This window comes from Musca vetustissima, unplaced genomic scaffold (genome assembly GCF_032173495.1).
Source record: "Musca vetustissima isolate MV318-11 ecotype Yass unplaced genomic scaffold, APGP_CSIRO_Mvet_v1 utg16644, whole genome shotgun sequence".
NCBI lineage: Eukaryota > Metazoa > Arthropoda > Insecta > Diptera > Muscidae > Musca > Musca vetustissima.
The window spans coordinates 18,395-41,453 of record NW_026883164.1 but is presented as its reverse complement, the minus strand read 5'-3'; the positions used below and the strand labels follow the sequence as shown (position 1 = coordinate 41,453).

At 33.0% G+C, this 23,059-nt stretch overlaps 2 protein-coding genes across 2 annotated transcripts; both read right to left on the bottom strand.

Annotated features, from left to right (window-relative positions):
• Window positions 1-7,919: 7,919 nt before the first annotated feature.
• LOC133329941 (cathepsin L-like proteinase) lies at window positions 7,920-8,277 on the bottom strand. Its single transcript, XM_061538398.1, has 2 exons — window positions 8,215-8,277; window positions 7,920-8,129 (listed from the first exon to the last, which is right to left on the bottom strand). Exons 1-2 carry the CDS (start codon window positions 8,251-8,253, stop codon window positions 7,920-7,922), a joined length of 249 nt encoding a protein of 82 aa, XP_061394382.1. The 5' UTR covers window positions 8,254-8,277.
• Window positions 8,278-11,768: 3,491 nt separating this feature from the next.
• On the bottom strand, window positions 11,769-15,000 carry LOC133329933 (thioredoxin-related transmembrane protein 1). The gene is made up of 4 exons (XM_061538389.1): window positions 14,831-15,000; window positions 14,381-14,542; window positions 13,538-13,712; window positions 11,769-12,227 (listed from the first exon to the last, which is right to left on the bottom strand). Exons 1-4 carry the CDS (start codon window positions 14,998-15,000, stop codon window positions 11,769-11,771), a joined length of 966 nt encoding a protein of 321 aa, XP_061394373.1.
• Between the last annotated feature and the right edge of the window lie 8,059 nt (window positions 15,001-23,059).

The window sequence follows — 23,059 nt, the reverse complement described above, 5'->3', positions numbered from 1 at the left end:
ACCCCCACAACAACAACATGATGATATTTCTTACTTCTTATTATAACAACAAGAACAACAAAAAAATAAATTTTCTACTCATCGCGAAATGAAACGAGAAGATGATGACACACACCCACTCACCACGATATATAAAACGGAGACCCGATACTCCACGGGATTTAATTATTATCTAGTTTAAGAAAATGTGCAAAACAACAACAAAACAATCCCCCTTTTCCCCAATTTATTTTTTTTTAATTATGTGTTAATTATTTTTTTTGTTTTATAATTAATTTTATATATAAAAATGTATTGTTTTTATTTTTTTTTTCGTTTCTTAAAACAAAAGAAACAACAACAACATTAAGTGCAAGCTAAATATTTTTACAAAACGACGATAAAAACGCCCGACGACGACTAGAAGATGAAGAAGAGAGGCATAATAATTAAAAAAAAAAAACGATATAGCCAGAAAGAAAATAATTTAAAAATCCGAGTCCCCCAAGAGCAGCTTTTCTTTTGTTTTTTCTTTCAAAAGTAAATTAAGACAGATATGCATTAATTAATATATTTATAATTATAAATATATATATTTTTTTATACAATAATTGACAGATAATGCCAACCAACCACACACACACACCATATACTATATACCTATCTTATATACAAACACAAAAATTACACAACATTTATTTGTAGATGTCGTCTCCCCGCAGCCCCCTCACTCACTCCCTTTTAAAGAAAACACAACAAAAACAAAAAAGAAAGCAACACAATTTTTTATATATATACATATATACTATTATGTAAAACAAAACCCTTACATAAATCATGTTCAGTATATAAAGCAAAAAAACCCAACAATGATGTAGTAGTTCTTAAAAAAATTATATTTGAAAAAAACAAATCCACAACCAACAACTTTGTAACGAAACAAAAAACCAACAACAACATTATAGGGTATATATATGTTTATATAAGAAAACAATTTAATTATATATATACCATAAAAATTAAAAAAAAAAAAAACAAATTATATACTTTCAAATTTACACCACACACAAACAAAAAATGATTATTATATATATATTATAAAGAAAATATATATTTAAACAAATTATTAAGATAAAAATAAACAACAACAAATGTATAAAACAAAAAATAAATAAAATACAAAACAAACAAAAAAAGAAATGCTTTAGATATTGTTTTTTTCAAATAAATTATATATTTATAATAAATAAAAAAAAAAAACAAACAACAAAAGATAAATTTTTTCAATAATTAAAATCCAAAAAAAAAAACAAAAACAAAATGTAAATCATCATGTTATGGCAAAATAGAATAAATATTTTCACATTTCCCATCAGTCATCTCTACAGACAGACGACTTTTTTCTGTAGTCCATAAATAATCCTCATCCACCACCTTTCAGTCATCCTTATTTATATAGCTGGCTTCTTATAGAACGGTTATTCCATAAGCCGAGCTTAAAAAATATTTCCAGGAGCGTCGGTCTTTTGCGCAGTTTTTTTTCGAATTTGAAAGACCATATTCGGCAATGTTGTCGTCCACTTGATCTTTCCATTTAAATTCGTGGCCCTTCCCTTCTACGTGAACCATCTGCTTGTTCGCTTTTATATGCCTTTTGGGCTGGGGCATCTTCATCCATTCTCACAACATGACCTAGCTAACGTGTAGTCACTGCAGCTCAATACGTCTAATAATGCCGAGGTCCGAGAATATCTGGTACAACTCATGGTTCATTCGACGCCGATATTCACCGTCGACGCAGATCGACACATAGATCTTCGGACAATTTTTCTCTCAAAAAATCCAAGAGCAGCCTCATCTGCTTGCATAAGTACCTATGCTTCAGATTCATATAACAGCACGGGTAGTATCAGCGTCTTGTAAAGTGTGAGTTTGGTCTGGCGGGAGGGAGGTGGCCTTGCTTTTGAGTTGCTTGCTCAGACCATAGTAGCATCTGTTGGCCAACACTATTTTCCTCCGGATTTCATAGCTGATGTTATTCGTTTTGTTTATGGCGGTACCGAGGTATATAAAATCGTTCACTACCTCGATGCTGTAGTTTTCAAATTCCACAGTTGGTCCGAGTCTACTGGACGTCTTGTGCGTTGATACCATCAGCTTGGCCTAATCGCCGTTTACTGCCAGACCCACTTTGGAAGACTCCTCAATTTGTTCAAATGTGGCTGTTACCGCTTGCAATGTTCGACCCATTATGTCGTTGTCATCGGCGTATGCGAGTAGCATATGCTGTTTGGTGTACAGAGTGTCATTTCTGTTCACCTTTGCCTCTCGTATGACCTTTTCCAGCAAGACATTAAAAAGACAAACTGTCACCTTGTCTGAATCGACAAGGCCAAAGCCTTCGGTTTGGTGTTTTACTCGTTGGTTGGTCTGAAGAGATTTCTTTCTGTCTGATTTAAAGACTAATTTTCCGTTGTCTATAAGGACGTTTTTTCGCCGTGCTTTCAGTTATCCATATAGACTCCTTATTGTTAGTCGTCGATAGAGACTCCGTTTCGTGGTGTGTAAAGCCTTTGACACTTTCACAATGTCCTTTGGCGGAGTCCTGACTGTTTTGAAGTTGCTGAAATCATTTTGTTTTTTTTTAGTTTTATGGAGGGTTGTCCTTGCCTTCGCATTATTGAGGACTTGTCAGAGAATTCTATTGGTCTTGAATCTCACTTGCAGTTAGGTGAATATTGTTTTATTCAAATGTCCACACACACACTTAAGATTCCTTCTGATCAGGTGAGTAAGGAGGATTGTACTGAGGTTTCCCCACATTCTTCGTCTGTATACAGAACTTAACTGGAAGAGAGGAAGTCCTCCGAAGAGCTCGATACTCGACCCAGGAGTTTTTTTATTCTAAAGACTTTCAAAATTGTGACTTTCACAAATTTGGTGTTTCATTTGCCTGCCATCTTCGACTTTGTTGTTATTCTTGATGTGTGGGAATTATACCGAACGGATCATCGCATGTGGCTTGGTTAGGATGACCGGGGGGTATATTTTCTGATTTTTTTTTTTTTTTTTGTCACAGAACTCAAACTTTTGGAAGAAAATTCATCCCAACTGGAGGGTGTTGCTATTGGCTAAGATGGAAAGACCCAATTTATTCAATTAAATTGGGAACTTATTCGCTTTGCTTCTTAGATCAATCGTTTTTGTTGGCAGAACCTACTGACGATTAGAACAAATTAAGAGTTGTACCAGAGTCAGAAACTTTCGTCATTGAATATTGTTCTTAAAGTTTTTGTTGAGTCTGAGGTTGCCAAAGGCATCCACACGGAATTAATTAAAAGAGTTTTTGTTGCTTTGGTTTAACATTTTTTTTTACGATGGACGGTGGACACAGGCCATGACAAGAAAAAAATGTTTCGTCTATAAAGAGCAGTCCTCTTTTTGGGTCGCCTGCAATGTCTCTTCCGCTCGCCGTTAATAAACCATCCTTTTGAAACATCTATAAAGAAACCTATAACTCCTATAACCTTATAACTCCTTCCTAGTGGTCTATTAATCCCCTTCAGTTCTAAATAATACCTTTCTTCTCAGTTGAGAGAAAAGACTCCTTCCAATAGTCTGCAGTCAGTCGTGTATAAAATCTCATTTACGCTCATCCATAGAGGTTAATTTGTTAATGTCCATTAAGGCTCTTTCTCTGGTGTCCACTAGAACATATTTCACTCATGTATATAGATTCAGTTTTTTCATCGATAATGTCTGCTTTTCAGTTGTCCATCAGGACTTCTTCTCTGTCATCTATAGTATATGAAATATCCTTGAAATTATGATGATCAAAATTAAAAAAATAATCTCTAATTAAAATAATAATAATAATTAAAAAACAACAACAAAATCACATCACACATAAAGTACAGCATATTTCGCAACTTTTCCCACATTACAAAATCAAATTTACATTAAAAAAATAAATAATAAATAACAATAAAAAAAAATTAAATTTAAAGCGAGCATAAAAAATCTATGTAAATGTATATGTGCTATTTTTTAAGATTAATAAAAGAAAAATAAAAAATTAAAAATAAAAAAAAATAAAAACGAAAAAAGAAAATAAAAACAATCAGATTTTTTATATTAAATAAAATAATTAGATAAAAAGAAGAAGAAACAAATCACGCTAAAAAGTTTAAATCAATAAATTTTCTCTGTGAACAAAAAAAAACAAATGATGAATAATAATTAATAATAATAAAATTGCTATAAAATATGAAGCTTCAATGTTCGCCATTAATGTTACCTTTTTGCAATGCATATTCATTTTAAAAATTTGGTTCATAGGATTCTTTACAGTTTTTTTCCAATGCATCTAAATATTAAATTGGAAAATAGGATAACTGGCGTATTTTTAAAAAACGTGTTGAGTTTATTACTTTTGTTTCTATTATTTTTTTAATATAATAAAGGATATTTAAATATTTAACAAGTAATAGAGATTGTAACATGTTCTCATTTACATTAAAAGTTATTTTCAAACCAATACACGACGATCATCATCCAATATTAGGCATTTATTTTACAAAAAAACGACATTTCTATTTTTTATACATTTAGCTAGATATTTGTCCATGATAAACAAACAACAACAATTTTTGATACTGCCATAAAAAAATATTTTAAATTTATATCGAACATTGTTTTTCAAAATAAGTCGTCATAAAAATTAATAAAAAAATAAATCTTGTATCGTTAAACAATGAAAAAGAAATGAAAAATATTTTTCTTTCCGAAAATTATAACAACAACTATAAAGAAAAAAATGGCTTATTTTATTTTTAACTTAAATTATAGCCAAGTGAATTTTGAATAATAAAGAATTCAATAAAAAATGATACATATATAAAAAACATTGGTGTATTTATTTCTAGAAGGAAAGGTATTTATTTCTAGAAGACTATAGGCGACTAATTTGTCTAGAGACCTAAATAAGGCGTAGATTTTGTTTTAAATAATTTTTCTGGAGACTAGAATGAATGTGTCCATAAGTCCCATTTTTCAACAACATACAGGTAAAAATATTTGGTTATGCAAAGTTTGGTTCAAATTGGTTAGTCCGTTCGCATGATATTACAAAATTAATTTTCCAGCAAAAGTTTGAACATTTTGTGAAGGGGGTACTAGACGTAGTGGACCGATATTCCCCATTTTCGAAAATGACTTATGTTTGAAAGAGATATTGCGATGTGTAAAGTTTGAATGAAATCAGTTACACCCTTGGAGAGTTATCATTCGTTTAATATCAATTTAAAATCGAACAACATACAGACTTTGTTTGCGCCTAAAAGTATGCTATTCTTTTCTTTACAAACCAGCTAATGGCTGTGGCTGCTTGCTGAAGAAGAAGAAGAAAAAATTGCCCTTTTGTAACAATCAATTTTTGTGTAATTTTTCATTTTCTGGTATTAGGTGCCCAGCACCGAACAGTAAGTATATTTTGGATCATGGTTGATTTCAAATGCAAATAACTCAGAGACTATTTAACCGATTTTCATAAAATTGGCAGCAATGGTTCGAGGAAATTCTAAAGTTTTATTCGATATTGACAACACATATACAAATATATGTTATATACGAGAAAATTAGCTTTATATGAAAGTTCAAAGATATTTAAAATATGGATAATTTTTTTCGATAAATGTAAACAATGCAGTATAGTCGATTCAGCCTGGCTATACCAAACCCATATAGACCGCTTGATAGACGACTGAAAGGGGGTTTATAGACGAATGGGAAATTTGAATTGAAAGAGGTCTTTATAGAAGACTGAAAAGAAGTTGTTATAGAGGACCGAAAGGGGTATTTATAGACGACTGAATAAAGTCATTATAGACGACTGGAAGGGATCCTTATAGACTGGGAAAAAGACTTTATAGAAGACTGAAAGGACTCTTTATAGACGATTGGAAGAGGTCTTTATAGATTCATTATATACGACTGAAAGGAGTCTTTAGACATTACTAGGAAAGAGACTGCATAGAAAAATGAAAGAGTTATTTATAGAAGACAGAACAGAAGTCATTATAGACGACAGAAAAGGAGTTTATAGACGACTGGGAAATTTGAATTGAATGAGGTCTTAATGGAAGACTGAAAGGGATTCATTATATACGACTGAAAGGAGTCTTTAGAGACTACTAGGAAAGAGACTGCATAGAAAAATGAAAGAGTTATTTATAGAAGACTGAACAGAAGTCATTATAGACGACAGAAAAGGGGTTTAAAGACGACTGGGAAATTTGAATTGAATGAGGTCTTAATGGAAGACTGAAAGGGGTATTTATAGAAAGAGGTCTTTATGGAGTCTTTATAGACGACGGAAAGGGATAATTTTGGACGACTGGGAAAGAGACTGATAGGATTCTTTATAGAGGACTTGGAAAGAGACTAAAAGGAGTCATTATAGACGACAGGGACAGAGACTATAGAAGACTGAAATGAGTCTTTATAGGCGATTGAAAGAGGTTTTTATAGACAACTGAATGGAGTCATTATAGACGACTGAAAGGGGTATTTTTAGACGACTGGGAAAGAGACTGAAAGAAGTATTTATAGACGATCGAAAGAGGTCTTTGAAGAAGACTGAAATGAAGTGATTGTATACCACTGAATGGAGTCTTTATAGACGTTTAAAAGGAATCTTTATAGACGACTAAAAAGTCTTTATAGAGGTCTGAATGACATCTTTATGGACCACTGAAAGGAATCCTGACGACTAAGAAACAATAACTACGGACGACTGATAATATGGCTATATGGTCCCATTGTTTTTTTTTACAGACACCTTTGTAAGAGTCTCTTTGGAGAGCTTCTATAGAACTCTGTGGAGATGGGCTTCCAAGGCGTTTATGAAGCTGACTGAACAGAACTTTATTAACGAAACAAACAGTTACTTGTGGGACTCTATACATAAGTCTGAGATTAGCCTTTATATAAGTTGACCAGATTTTAATAATTTTAAATAGATGACAAAAAGAAAAACTATATTTTTTATATAAAAATAATAGTATGTGTATAAAACGTACAATTAAATTTACCTATAAATATATAAAATGTCGTTAAGTACGACCGGGCCAAAATTTTCGAAGTGAATAATCTTGGAATCTTTATATAATCAACATAGCCAAAAAGTAGAGAGCTGCAGCAGAGTTGCTGAAAAATATTGCATGTGTAAACCCAGACTATCAAAACGTGTCACGGAGCCCTTAATATACCAAAATTTAATAATTAATATTTTTATGGAAATTTTTTACCCAATTAGTACTCAAAATATAATATAACAGATAATTCAGTTGGAAAATGTGTTTAAAATCCTTAAAATACCGAAAATGTGGGCAGTTATATGGTTATTTCAGCTTATATTCGGATTTTTTTTTTAAATCTAAATATTTCACTGAAATTCCATACTTTATAGCATTGTAAAAAAAACACGTTTACTGGTAGGATTACAAAATATTAAAAAAATCTCTTTTCTGAACCTTTATAGCCTTGCAAAACAGTCTTTATGGTCAATGGGGTATAAGACTTTAAAAATATCTACTAGATCCCACCCATTACATTGAAGTAACCTGTTGTATCTCCTTGAAGTCATTTTCCCCCCAAAGAACTCCTGCCCAAAAATCTCCCTAGAAACAAATCCAAAACATTCTTTCCAACACACGATTTAACGAGATCAAATGCTATAAAAAATTTTTATTGTTAATATCGAGTCATTATTTGTTTTTTTTTTTTTTCATTCATTCAATACAAATAAACAAAGACACATATTCACTAAAACATATTAGCAGAAACAAAAAAAAAAAACGAAACTTAACACACATCTATAGACAAATGAAACGCATTATAACTATTTGGAGAGATTCTAATTTTTTGTTTGTTGTTTTTGGTTATACAGCTGTTGGTGCCACACGTTTGCCGCAACGCAATGACATCTCCTCTTCGGTGGCATCGGCCAAATGATTAATGCCCATCGAATAGGAAACTTCACCATTTTCAAATTTCTTATTGTGTTCTTCGACGCGATTTTTCGTTTTGCCAAAGATTTCACGACGCAATTTCTCCTCGGCCTCGGTGGCATAGGTTTTATTGAATTTGGTCTGGAATGAAACCAAATTTAGATAAATGAAATTATTTGTATTGAAAATAATAATAATGCATAGTATTGGAATTTTAATTTCAAACCTTGAAATCATTCCATTCTTGATCGCTGACGTCGGCCATTTTAAAATGCTGTGATTAGAACAATTTGTTTTTTGTGTTTGTTACAGGAGATGCTTAGCTTCAATGCTGTTTTCAATTCAATTCGTCAATGACTAATTAACTTTTGTGACTGTCGTTTTGAGTTCGACTATTGTAGACTCACTGCTTCTTTCTAAGTAATTTTCTAATCACCAACAAATAAACAAAAGCAAGCAAAAAATAATAACAAAAGATTAATAATCAGTAATTAGTGTTGTAAAAAAATAATCGATTACCTGATTACTGATAGTGGCCGTTATTTAAGGTTGACAAGTGCTTTGTTCCCGTACTTATTAAAGGGAAATCGAAAATTATTTTTAAAAAACCAGTGAGCGGAGCAGTATAGTCGGGCGGGGCCGACCATATTATACCCTTCACAAGTTCCACGAAAATCTAACTTTCTGTGGTTCTATATTCTGAGCATGGGCAATATTTTGCGATATTTGAACCATCTTGACCAACTAGAGGTCAACAAATATTATTAATATTCAGTAAAGACCTTCCCTTCACAGCGGGTTGTGTTGTGATGTTCGGCTTCCACTTGTGGACTACAGATCGACTCGAAAACACACACAAAAAATTAATTAAAGCGATCGGCGCTATATTTCCGCCCCCCAGTGTGGTAATGGGTTACTAAATATTATCTGAATGAGTAAGCACCAGTAAATATTTAAGTGTAACTCCCTCATCAGAGTACATATGACAATATAGATGGTATCAATTTAAAGGTCAACCACTCCTCTTGGATATGCTATCAACTTTTCGGGTCCTTGTTCTTCAGTGGTAAAAATATACTCCATAGAATACAAATTTCGTAATTTTTCACACAAAAGTCCCCTATAAAGATCTCCATATAAAATTTCGTGATATTTGGGTCATATTTGCGGCCTCTGGAGCGACCACAAAAACCGACAAAAATTTAGTAAATGGTCCATTTCATCCCCTAAATATTAACCTATCTTTACCATATTATATTAACCTATTCGTCCACAACTGTGGCCTGTATCGTGTTTACAAATTATAATGGACAGACGGACGGACACACATGTCTAGATCGACTCAGCTAGTCGAGATATGACGATCGGTATACTTAAAGGTGGGTCTAGGTCGATTTACAAAAATGTCCATCCGTCTATCTGGGTGTTTGGCTGGTTGGCAATTGCTCCATTTCCGTACTTATTAAACGGGCAATCGAAAGAAATTTTGAAATATTAGTTTTAGACCCCATGTTTCTTCGTAGCAAATCCGTTTCAGACAATTTGGAGTCTATTTACAAATGTCCATCCATCCGTCTATCGGCCTGACTGGTTGGATCGTCCGCACGATAACTCTCATAGGGATTAACCTATTTCATTCATACTTTGTACATCGTAATATTTGTTTCAAACTTAAATCAAGAACGAAGATGGAAAATATCGATCCAATCCTTTTGGTACCTCCCATACAAAATGGTCAAAATGTAGCTGAAAAAGTTGTAAATTTTGTCAAAGTGGGTCTGGCAGTAAACGGCGAGAAGACCATGCTGATGGTATCAACGCGCAAGATGTCCAGTAGACTAACTGTGGAACTTGAGAACTGTAGCTTCGTCGACTATAAAGCCGCATTCGACAGCCCCATCCGTTCAGTCCGTCTGCGTTTGACATTCCTGTTAAATATTTTATATATCTTTGGTAACGCCATAAGTAAAACGAATGACATCTGTTCTGAAATTCGGAGAAGGATAGTGATGGCCAACCGATGCTACTATGGTCTGAGCAAACAACTCAAAAGCAAGGCCATCTCCCACCAGACCAAACTCACACTCTACAAGACGCTGAGACTACCCGTGCTGTTGTATGGATCTGAAGCATGAGTACTTACGCAAGCAGATGAGGCAGCTCTTGGAGTGTTTGAGAGAAAAATTCTCCGAAAGATGTATGGGCCGTTCTGCGTTGACGGTGAATATCGTCGTCGAATATACCATGAGCTGTACCAGCCATTCTCGGACATCGACATTGTTAGAAGTATTGAGCTGCAGCGACTACACGTTGGCTAGGTCATGTTGTGAGAATGGATGAAGACCCAGAAGGCGTATAAAAGCGAACCAGCTGATGGTTCACGCAGAAGGGGACGAATAATATGGAAATATCAAGTGGAAGACAACATTGCCGAATGTGGTCTTTCAAATTGGAAACACTGCGCAAAAGACCGACGGGCCTGAAAATCTTTTTTAAGCTCGGCTTATGAAACGAAAGTTCTGTTACAAGCCAGCTAAGTAAGTAATAGAAGTGGATTTTTTTAAAATGTTTTTTTTAAGAATACCGTAAATTAAAACCCATTTGTTTTTTTGTAATATTAAACATTTATAGTCGTTTATTGAATTTGTTTTTATTTTTAGTATTAATTATTGTTACTATTTTTAATAATTTTGTTACTTTTTTAAATGGTCTCATATAACTTAATAATAATTTTTTGTTTTATTTTAATGGGATTTTTAATGTCAATGTTCAAAAGTGTTGCGACGTGATGATGAATGGTGTTTCATTGAAATAAAAAAAAAAATAAATATCATCATCAGTAACTGTTTTTTTTAATAATGCATTTTAAGAGTTGCAAATTTCTCTTTTTTTCTGGTTTTGCGATGTATTGTGTTTGCTTACTTCTCCTATAAACTAAATTAATTTTTTCATTACCAAAAAAAATTTTATATAATAAATGTTTTTTATGGACAAGAATATTGCAAAAAAATGTTGTTATAGAGAAAGTTTATATGTAAGTTATAAATATTTAAGAAAAGTTAACATCTATGCAATAAAAAAAAAAATATTTAAAACATAAACTATTAAAAAAAGAACAAAAGAAAAATAAAAAAATATGTTTAAGCAGTCATAGTTTGTTTAAAAAATATTAAGAATAAATTTTACTCAAAACTAAAATTAAGTTTGTATGTTTTTGTTTTCCTTACAGGCATTTTCTTTAGTGTTAATTTTTTTAAATATATAAAACTACACTCATATCTAAGGTTTGTTATTGTTATATATTTCGATAATATTTAAAAAAAAAATGCTTTAAATGGATTTCCAGTTTTTTTTTGTTTGTTTTGTAAACCTTATATTTTTGTTATTTACTTTTTTTAAATAAGGCAAACAAATGTCTTTAAGAAATTAAAAATTGTTTTTATATTTTTTTTTCTTGTTATTTTTTTAATACCGAAACAGTACAATTTTTTGTTGTTGTTGTTAATACATTTTGCAGTGTGATTCTTGTTGTTGCTGTGGAAGGAATAAATTCCTTGGATTCTTTTTTTTAATATCAAATTTCGTCTAAGAAAGTAGAAAATATTATTTTTTTAGTGTGTGTGCGTATTTCGAGTCACGTTACTGTTGTTCTCCTTTCTTTCTTTAAATTTTTCCTACACAAAATTATTTTTTTTAAACGAAAAATTTGAAAACCAAATCTTTTGGGGGGCTTTCTTAAGTTACGAACGAAAAAAAAATAAAACTCAAGAAGAAATCTCTTTAATCTGCCTTGCGTGGTTTACGTTTACGCACTTCTGTGGGACTAGGTTTATTGTTCTTCTCCTCCTGCTGCTGTTTTGCAGGTTGTTTTTTCTCACTCTCAGGTTCCTCGGACTCACTTTGTTTGTCATCATCTTCGGTTGAGGCATCCTCATCATTGCCAGCCTCTTCTTCATCCTCCTCCTCTTCTTCGCCGCCGTCTTCTTCTTCGTCGTCATCATTTTGTGGTGCATCATCTTCAATTTCATCATTGGCTATATCTTCAATGCCATTTTGTCCATTCTCCTTGGATTCGGAGAAACTTTGACGTTGATGTTTCTTGGGTGGATAAAGGAAATCGACAACACACACCAACATCAAGCCCAAGGCAGCACCCACGAAAATGGTACCAATGGCAAAGAGGGCATAAGAACCCCAAGTGGGCAGGCCATATTCTTCTTGTAGGCGGGCATTGAAATCCTTAAATGAATGTTGGATAAGCTAGAGATTAGTAAATGGGAATACACACATTTACAAAAACAACAACAACACACACATATGAGGTGAATGAAATACATAATGGGTGAAGGAATTGAAAAAAAAAAATTGTAATAATAAATTGGTTTAAAAATAAAAAATTGAAAAAACAATTTTTTAGCACATATTTTTAGTACACCATTTGGATTTAAATATTACAACAAAATTTTAGTACACGAATAGGCGATTATTTTTTTCATATTTTTAATACACCAATATGTTTTATTACAAAACTAAGGTTGGATTTTTAAAAAAAATATTTGTTTGGATCACAATTAGACGTTATTTTTTTTATAAAAAATATTTTTTAGTACACCAATCTTTTTTAAAAAAATATTTTTAGTACACCAATATTATAAAAAATTTTTTTTTAATACACCAATCTTTAAAAAAAATTTTTGGTAATAGGTGGGGATAATTAAAAAAATTTTTTTAATACACCAATCATAAAAAAAAATTTTTTAGTACACCAATCTAAAAAAAAATTTAGTACACCAATATTTTAAAATATATTTTTAGTACACCAATCTTTAAAAAAAATTAGTAGACCAATCTTTTAAACAATATTTTTTTAGTACACCAATCTTTTAAAAAAAATTTTTAGTACACCAATCTTTTAAAAAATATTTTTAGGTACACCAATATTATAAAAAAAATATTTTTTAGTGCACCAATCTTTAAAAAAAATATTATTTTAGTAATATAAAGTAATGGGTGAGGATATTTTAAAAAAATTTTTAGTACACCAATCTTAAAAAAAAATAGTACACCAATCTTTTAAAAAATATTTTTTAGTACACCAATCTTATAGAAAATATTTTTAGTACTCCAATCTTTTAAAAAAATATTTTTTAGTACACCAATCTTATAGAAAATATTTTTAAAAATCTTTTAAAAAAATATTTTTTAGTACACCAAAAGGTGAGGATTAAAAAATATTTTTAGTACAACAAAAAGGTGGGGATTTTTTAAAAAATACGCACATTAATGATTGGAGATTATTTAAAAAATATTTTTTAGTACACCAATTTATATATTATATATATATTTTTAGTACCCCTAAATGTTAAGATTTAAAAAAAGTATATGTATTTTAGTACACAAAATATTTTTTGATAAAAAAAGGAAATTCTTTTTAGTACTTTATACTGAATAAATAAATTGATATTGAATATGTAAAGTATGAAATCTGAAGTGAAGAAATTAAAATGATAACACTAAACATTTTCAAATAAATTTTGTTATCTGCTTACCTTCAAAGTGTGCGACAATTTAAAGAAATACGACAAAACGGACATGTGCACGGTATCGGGTTTTTTCCAGGCAGAGATTGGTTCCAATTTGGTCCATTGTTTTTGTTTGACAAAGAACATTAAGGCATCGCCGTCACGTGAGCCACGATATTGACGGAATTCACCATCTTTAACGCTAAAAAACAAATAATATACAATGTCAAAATATTAAGAAATACATAACAAATATTCAAACAGAAAAAAACAAATTATTCCATATAAAGCTCTGTGATCTTTATACGGAGTGATGATCTTTAAATACAACTATGATCTTTATATAGACTTTAGGTATCAATACAGAGCAATTAGTCCTTATATAGACCTAAGGTCTCTATACAGACGAATTGGTCTTTATATGGACCTTAGATCTCTATACAGGCCAATTGGTCTTTATATAGAACTTAGGTCTATATAAAGATCAATTGGTCTTTATATAGACCTTAGTACTCTATACAGACCAAATGGTCTTTATAGAGACCTTAGGTCTCTATACAGACCAATTGGTCTTTATATAGACCTTGGGTCTCAATACAGACCTTTGGTCACTATACATGTCTGTTGGTCTTTATAAAAAAGACTCTCGGTCTCTTATTATAAATTTAATAACCATATCCAGTACTAATCTCTTGATATAGTTCAAAATATTAACGCCCCCTATTTTGTAGGTAGATTTATTGCAATAGGGGTATATAAAATAATGTTTGTATCATAGAAAATAATTTGCTAATTAGTATTTGCTTTTATCTAAATATTAAATAAAAGATTTAAAAATTTTAAATTCCATATTCAATAATTCAAACTTACTGATAGATGGTTGGCAAGGCGGTGACAAAGAATCGCCCACTAAGAGAAGGCGACGTGGTTACATCAATTTTTGCAACATTCACATTAATATCAGCGGCTGTCGTTGCAAAACGTTCCCAGGTGGGGGCCAAATTTTTACATGCTGGACACCAGGGGGCAAAACTGCAATAAAAAATTAGCGACATAAATCAATACACAAAGGAAACAAAAAGATCAAAAATAAAATGCTGTTGTTTGTTTTGTAGTCACATCATGGTGGGTGTCTGTCTGGCAACTCTCTACCACATACATTGGCCAACACACACACACCGATACACGATAGTGAGTAAATCACATGCCCATTGTTTGATTTTTATGTTGTAAATTAACACAAGGGCCGATTTTCCATTCCTTTGTAAATTACCCAGACCACTAATTAATAATTACAACAACAACACAATCTCAACTTACAACTCCACCATCCATTCGCCCTTTAACATCAGCGACCAATTGTCTTCATTTAACTCAATTAATGATTTGGTGGATTTTTGTATTGTCTGCTGCTGCTCTGCCGCCTGGACAACAACAAAGCCAAGAATTATGACCAAAAACGCCCAATTGCGATTTGCAAATTTTTGCATTTTTAGGCGTGCTGTTTAGTACCGGTTCGACGATAATGTTCAGTCGCACAGTGCCACAATATCGGGGTGCAAAAATATTCTTGCGGAGATTCCAAATTTCACAATTTTTTTGTGAAAATTTGTGTTTCGTTTATCTGAAACCGGCCTGAAATTCTTATGACGTTTGGAAAAAAACTTATGACGAATAGATTAGTGATGGGGGCGAATGGTGGCGATAATGCTGGCATTCCGTAATCGATAACAATGAGGGCGATTAGTGTAAAAATCGATAAGGTTTGTAGAAATGACTTATAACGGGTTTGCACAAGGAAAATTTTTTGATGTGGCACATAAAAGCATGTCATTATTTATTGTAAACAATGAAAAGAGAACGGTGTTAAAAATTAAACTAGACTTTGATATTCCTTTATAAATTGACATTTAATACAAATGCACCTTAGAGTCTAAACACAACCAGATAATCAACGACGGTTGTTTACCGTGTGTTTCTTATTGGCAACGGGAAATCCCGACGACTGACGTTCGCGTCTAGTGGCTTGACGCTAGAATAGATTTTATTCATTTTTGCTCAGCGTCATACTCAAATTTTCTTGCAAAAATGCAATCAAAAAGGAAGAAATTTGGAAGAGCATTGCATTTTTTGAGTAGAACTTGTTATTAATAGTAAAAATGAACAATGTATAAATTTATTAACAAAAGAATAAGCAAATATGGTCTGTTCTCGTACTGCAAGAATCTAATGCTTTTTACTACGATAACGAATTTTCCTTTATGATATCGAAAAAAATAGTAAAATCTAGTAGATTCTTGCAGTACGGGAACAAACCAAAAATTTAGAAAATTGGAAAAAAAAAATTGAAAGTCAATGAATAAAGAACGATATAATTCAAAAATAATAAAATAATTATTGGTCTGTTCCCGTACTGCAAGAATCTACTACTTTTTACTACGTTAACGAATTTTCCTTTATGACATCGAAGAAAATAGTAAAATCTAGTAGATTCTTGCAGTACGGGAACAGACCAATTTTTATTCATGAATAGAGAATTATTTTCCAAATTTTCTAGACGTCTACGGCATAAGCAAAGCCACTGGAACAATTTGTAATTTATTGACATGAGGTACAAAGAAAAGCCTCGATTCTTATAACAGGAACCGCGAGGAGCGCCCCGCAAGCAGCTCTGAACACATTGCTGAACTTAAGGCCTCTGGGCCTCAGTATTACGTGTCAGGCCATGCGTAGTGCCCTAAAGCTGCTTTAACAAAATCTTTGGAGAAGTTGTACCTTTGGACATGGTTGTATCTTGAACGAACCAGATATGACATTGGACCAACGCGTAAAACTATGCTACTATATATCACCAGTCCTGAGCTTTGACGATGTAGATGTCGTTATTTCTAGTAGAGACGACTGGAACCGGACGGTCTGGCTTTCTATACAGACAAACCCAAGATGGAACAAGTACAGGGGCTGGGCTGTGAAAGGCTAGACTTTTAGCCTACCTACAAGCTAGATAGCAACTGTAGTGTCTGAAATCTTTGCGCTGGAAGGTAGCGGAATTGATAAAAAGTCTGGATGCAGAGATTGTTGAACCGGTGACAATCTTTGTGGATAGTCAAGCGGCTCTTAAAGCCGACAAATCCTGTTACATCAAATCTAAGGCCGTCCTCACTTTTGGAAGAATTTACATGCAGCTATCGGCTGTGTTGGGTACCAGGACACCGTGATATCATGGGTAATGAAAGATCAGACCAATTAGCTAGACGAGGATCTTAATCTACAGATCTAGCAATTGATGGCTCAATCAAACCACCAATATTTCATCTTTATCGGAACTTTTGATAAAGAGCCTATGAAATTTGGCATAACGAAACTAGGTACAATGTGTCAAGATCTATTTGGCCGACTCTGTCTACCAAAAATGACACACTCACTGTTGGAACTGAGCGAAGTTGAAATAAGAGTAGTGACAGGAATCATTACTGGTCATTGCCATATCAGGGCCTTTATCAGAAAATGGTAAACCATGGTATAATAATAGAAGGTAACAGCAAGTGTTGTTGTACAAAAAACGATACAACAACCACATGGAAATTTGTTGTTGTAAGTTCTACTAGTGTCAACTCATTTGACAGAAAAATGTAAACAAACAAATTATCATCAAATTATTTTTATTTTGAAAATGAAATATTTTCGAATCTTCAAAATAAAAATTGAAAAACATGAATGAAAATCTTTCAAATTTATATTCCTATCGCGTCCACATCTTTCCTTTAATTGTGCAATTGCCACATATATGTATAACACATATGAAAATGCTGGGAATAGCGAGTTATTCCTTGAAGAAAGATTTGCTTCCTGAAAATTTCCCAGCAGGTAGATTGAGTAAATTGAAAACGGGAGCACATTTAATAAAGAACAATTTCAAATTTTATGCGTTCCCAATTTTCCTGTTGGGTGATTTTTAAAAACATAATTTGTCAAATTCATATTGACACTAGTATTACGTTGGAATCAAATCAGCTGGGATTTGCTGTTACCTTTTATAATTGTACCATGATGGTAAACATGGCATAACACATTCCAAAGTCAAATGACATCATTGAAGTGATTATTGATTACTTCCACGTAACGTACGTTACGGTACTGACTAATTCTATATTGTATTTTGCCCCGTTTTGGCATCACTCACTGCTGACGCCGTTAACCATGTCAGCCAATACAAAAAGTCAAAACTCGATTTACATATCCCTACTCTTCAGGGATCGATCATTCTCGTTTCTTTTTTAAAAAGGAACTAGTTCCTTAATGTAGTTCCTTTGAACTATGTAATTACTTCATAATTAAGAGTCGAACCACGAATGAGAGAGGGAACAACGCTCGTCTCTACATGGCATTAGACTTTTCAATACAAAAAGTCGATTAATCGAAAGTCGATTTACTTATCCCTAATCATAATTTGCCTAAACCTCATTCGTAAACAACACGGTTTCCATTTAGTCCCTCTCCCACCTCATTCGTAAACTTTCCCTTATACCATTTTGAGTTCATCTTTATCGGCCATTTTGTCTTCTCCTCCCATTCGTTAGCAGGTGAAACGTTTTTCAATTTTTTCACTCGTCGTTTTTATTTTAGCTCCGTTCCAAAACCTAAAACCTCGAAAACCGTTCCTGAACCCATAAAACTGGTAAAGCATTGAATCAAATTTAAGAGAGCACAAAACAAAATGGCTTTCTCTTTGTAAACTTTTTGTTATGTTGATTTTGAAGTATTGCCATCTAATTTTGGCATATTTACTAGATTTGCGTTCCCGAACTTTTCAAATTATTTTGTACTCTGAGACTTGAAATGTTTCCCTTTTACTAGCATACTATTAAACAAGTGAAAAAGCGTTAAGTTCGGCCGGGCCGAACTTTGGATACCCTCCACCAGAGGTATACTGACAGGTATTTGAAATAAAAAAGTGTAAAAAATGTACAAAATTGCAGCGAATTCGGCTGAAAAGCGCGCTCAAGAACCCCAAAATACCGAAATTGGGGGTACCCTTATATGGGGGATATCCGAAAAAATTGACCTATATTTAAATTTTTTGTGGAGAGATTTGGTACCTGCTAAGAACTCAAAATACTAAATTACAGCCAATTCGGTGAAAAATACGATAAAAACCCAAAAAATACTGAAAATTAGGAGGTACCGTTATATGGGGGCTACAAGAAAAAGTGGACCTATATTTATAATTTTTTGTGGATACATTTACTACAAATTCGCTTGAAAAACGCGCTCAATAACCCCAAAATACCGAAAATTGGGGGGTACCCTTATATGGGAGCTATGCCTAAACGTGGACCGATATATCCCATCTTCGAACTTGACCTGCCTGCAGACAAAAGACAACCCTATGCAAAATTTCAGCACCCTATCTCAATTCCTTCAGAAGATAGCGTGATTACAACAGACGGACGGACATGGCTAGATCGTCTTAGAATTTTACCCTGATCAAGAATATATATACTTTATAGGCTCGGAAATGAATATTTCGATGAGTTACAAACGGAATGACAAAATTAATATACCCTCCATACTATGGTGGAGGGTATAAAAAGTACTGGAACAGACCATTTGTTGGCGAAGGTTTGCGTACGACGTCGCTTGAGTCTTGGCAGAACGACGATTAACAAGCGAATTTTATGAAGGCTGGAGTCTTGGAGGCTTCCCACTGTTCTTTTGAATCTCTCTCTCTCTCTCTCTTTTATTATTTTTTTTTCGTTTTTCCATATATAGTTCCTTTGCTCCATATGGTTCCTTTGATCCATATAAAACCTTTGCTCCATATAATTCCTTTAGTCCATACAATTTCTTTGCTCCATATAGTTCCGACTCCTACATAGTTCTTTTGAATCTCTCTCTTTCATCATTCTTTTTTTCGTTTTTCCATATATAATTCCTTTGCTCCATATAGTTCCTTTGCTCTTTATAGTTCCTATGCTCCATACAGTTCCTTTGCTTCAAATAGTTCAAAAAAGGAACTGGATCAGAGAAAGGAATTATATTAATTAATGAACTGGAACTAGTTCCGTTCGTTCCTTTCTCGGAATAGTTCCAATGAACTAGTTCGTTCCGGAACTACCAACTCTAGTATAGAGAATTTTTTCCTTTGTCGAGGTCGTTAGTTAGTCGTTGGTGGTAGCCGCAAAAAAAGAACGATTTCTTTTCTTATTAACAATAAAAATATATACAGAATATATATAACAACGGAAATTAAATACACAATTAACTCAAACGAAAAACGTAAGCATAAATTAACTCGTTAAAACAAACCCTTAATTAATAAAATAATTGAAAAAGAAAAATGCCAAAAATAACCCTGAAAGAAAGAAAAAATGTCATGTCGGTTGTGTGCTGTGCTGTTGTATGTGTGCGGCGTCGACGAAAAGAAAGAAAAAACCCTCGGTGGTGTTACGTTGACAAAATAAGTTTTGCTTTTTCTCGCTCTTTACTGTTTTAAGAAAAAATGCAAACTTTAAAGAAAATTTTCAGTGGAAAAAACAGACAAACATGTGCTTGCTCTAATTGTGGATTGTGAAAAAAGAAGTATTCAATATGGATGAAGAGACGATGCGGGTATTTTCGTTTCGGCTATTCGCTGCATTGAAGGCCAGCCGGTTATGCGCTGTGCTGTCGCGGTGATGACGTTGACGTCAGCGTCTCTGCAGAGCAATACGCAGTTGCAGTCGTCTGCATCGTGGTTTTCGTTTATTCGGCTGTTGGCACACAAAATACGACGGGATCGTTAACGTCAAAAAGACCTATTGTCTTGGTAATTTCGTCTAAGGCATAATGAACTACTGTCTCTAAATTCTAATCTGTAGAATTTTGAACAATTATTGGAGGTATACAAAAAGTGAATTAATTTCATTGTCGTGTCCGCGCCCCCCCTACGCGTATTTCGTATTTGTTACATGTAAGCCTCCAGGGCTTGAGGAAAATGTCACTGCCGTATTGGTTTTATGGCTTGTCTGACTTTTTCTTGTCGTGATTACGCGCGTGCATGCCTATTAGCCATGTTTGTGGTAAAATGTAATTATTTCCAATTGCAATAAAATATTTAATTATTTTTATTTATCGTTTTAGATTTCAAAACATCAATAGTGTTATATTTCAATCAGAAGAGCAATTTGTATTAAATTTTATAACAAAATTAATTTTGAGGGACGATTGATTCAATTGAAATTAAATTATTTCATGGTTGGTCACAACAAGCCAGTTTCAATATAGACATTTTTTTTTTGAGAAAAGTACAAGCTAGTTTCGAATTTTGGTAATTATTAGAATTATTTTTTTAATTATAGAGGTAATCAGTTTTTTTTTATCATATAGGTCTGAAATCAGCTGAAGTTGCTGTTATTTAATATAATAAAGTTTAGAGGTTGGCTTCCAGGAGTCAGTCCTCGGAGGAAACGAAATTTGTGTCAAAATAAAGTGACACTGTTAGAAAATGTCCATAGAACTGTACAAATACCCATACTGGGCGGCAGCATTATTTGGGGATTATGTCAAAACAAAGATAGTCTTGTTGATACCTTGACGTTTCTATTTTTCCAAGTCCTGCTGCTTTCAAACCATAAGTCAAATTCATATTCTTGAAGACATCAATACTAGCCTGGAGAGACACCGCCTTTTTCCACAATCTAATTGTGAAATGTGGCCTTTTCCGTATCAGTCAAGAAAGCATTTCAGCATTACATCTGGAATTATTATTCTTTGGTAGATGAGGATGACGCCAGAACACTACTGCGGTTAAAATAACTAATAGAGAGAAATATACCTTCATTAGAACTCTTGAATTATCTAAGAAATCTACACTTGGTTTGTCCTTGAAAAAAATATTTATAAAATCAATGCATTTCTAGTTCTTAGGTTAGGTTAAGTTAGGTTTAGGGATGTGCAGTCACTTATGTGGCTGTAGCACTCTGAGACCGTTAGGTCCGTTGTGATCATTCACGAGAAGAAAAGACATGAGGACAGATCTATAGGGGAGAGAAGATTGGGGAAATAGAGATGAGAAGCTTACAGAAAGATATAAGAAGGAAAGATCGGAATAATGTTGATGGCTATAGAGATCAGACAGAAGATATATTACGTGTCAAGGTTTCACTTTCCCAACCACTTTAGGTTTCTAATTATGCTGTAGATTAGAGCAGGTTCGGTTGTTAAGAAGAAGCTAAGATTCGGTGGAAAATGAGCACCCACTAGTCTGTGCCGCCTGTAAGCCAGGGCTGAACAGTGACACAGAAGATGCTCTATTGTCTCCGTCTCCTCCTCGTCAACGCAAAGTCTACAGTAATCAGTAACATAATGGTCCCATTTATTGGTAATGGCCCTGATATTTCAATGACCAGTAATGATTCCTGTCATTAATCTTATTTCAGCTTTGCTCAAGTTCAAAAGTGAGTGCGTTCTTTTGGTAGACAGAGTCGACCAAATGGATCTCGACACGTTGCACCTAGTGTCTTTTTGCCAAAATTCATAGGATCTTTTGTCGAAGGACGCCTCAAAGTTCCGGTAAAGATATTAGAAGGTTTTGGGGTTTTCTATTACATAACCTTCCATCAGGTGACCTTTGGGATATTTTATTTGAAAGAAATTTGGAGTATTCAAATAGAATGCCATTGGATTCTTCTACTAGACGAGCTTTGAGTCTTCCTATAGAAGACATTTTTGGATCTTCTATTTTTTTATATTTGGGCTCCTACATTACATTAGTTTAAGGAGACTGCGACATTTTTAATATTGAATTAAAACAAAAAAGGTATATTCCACTTCTTCTTTACTATTTTAGGAACGTATTGTCTTTTATGTTTACTGGAATTATTTATTTTACCACAAACTCAGCCGGTTATCGCGGTATACGGGCGTAAACTTTCGTCTACCATGATCGAACGGTTCGATCAAACGAGCGGTTTCGTCAAAAAAGTGGGGAAAACACCCTAACACATGTACGAAAATAAAAATCATCCATGGAACTCTGGACTAATGCAATCCAAGGCTTATGAAAAAACAGCCATTTTAAACTAAAAATTCTACACAAAATTTAAAAAAAAAAAAAAAAAAAAAAAAAAAAAAAAAACAAATTGGCTTTAATCACTCCCAAAAAAAAAAGTGTCTCAAATTCTCATACAATATTCAATGTGTTATATATAACATATCCACAAAAAAAAATCAAAGATAATATAATAAAATACATAAATATATAATAAAAAAGAAAAAAAATATAAATATATTAACCTCAAGCTATACTCCATTATATATAACAAAAAAGTCTATATGAAAAAGCTTTTATTCTAATTTGTGATCTGTATATTTTTACAGCCTTTTTGTTGTTGTTGTTCCTATGCAAAAGCAAAAAAATATTTAAAAAATAATCCAAAACCAATCTTCTTGTTGTAATAGTGAGTGCAATAAAAATTCCAAAACATATCGGGTTTTTAAACAATTTTGAAAAACGTCGTCGCGTTTTATAAGGCTTACGGTAAAAAAGCGCGCTGCTTAGCTAAGCTT

Coding starts and splice junctions, on each gene's coding strand:
- LOC133329933 (XM_061538389.1), bottom strand. CDS start 15,000: ATGCAAAAATTTGCAAATCGCAATTGGGCGTTTTTGGTCATAATTCTT. Junction 14,543..14,830: donor GGCGAATGGATGGTGGAGTT/GTAAGTTGAGAT, acceptor TTTTTATTGCAG/TTTTGCCCCCTGGTGTCCAG. Junction 12,228..13,537: donor AATTGTCGCACACTTTGAAG/GTAAGCAGATAA, acceptor CATTCATTTAAG/GATTTCAATGCCCGCCTACA.
- LOC133329941 (XM_061538398.1), bottom strand. CDS start 8,253: ATGGCCGACGTCAGCGATCAAGAATGGAATGATTTCAAG. Junction 8,130..8,214: donor AAGAATGGAATGATTTCAAG/GTTTGAAATTAA, acceptor GTTTCATTCCAG/ACCAAATTCAATAAAACCTA.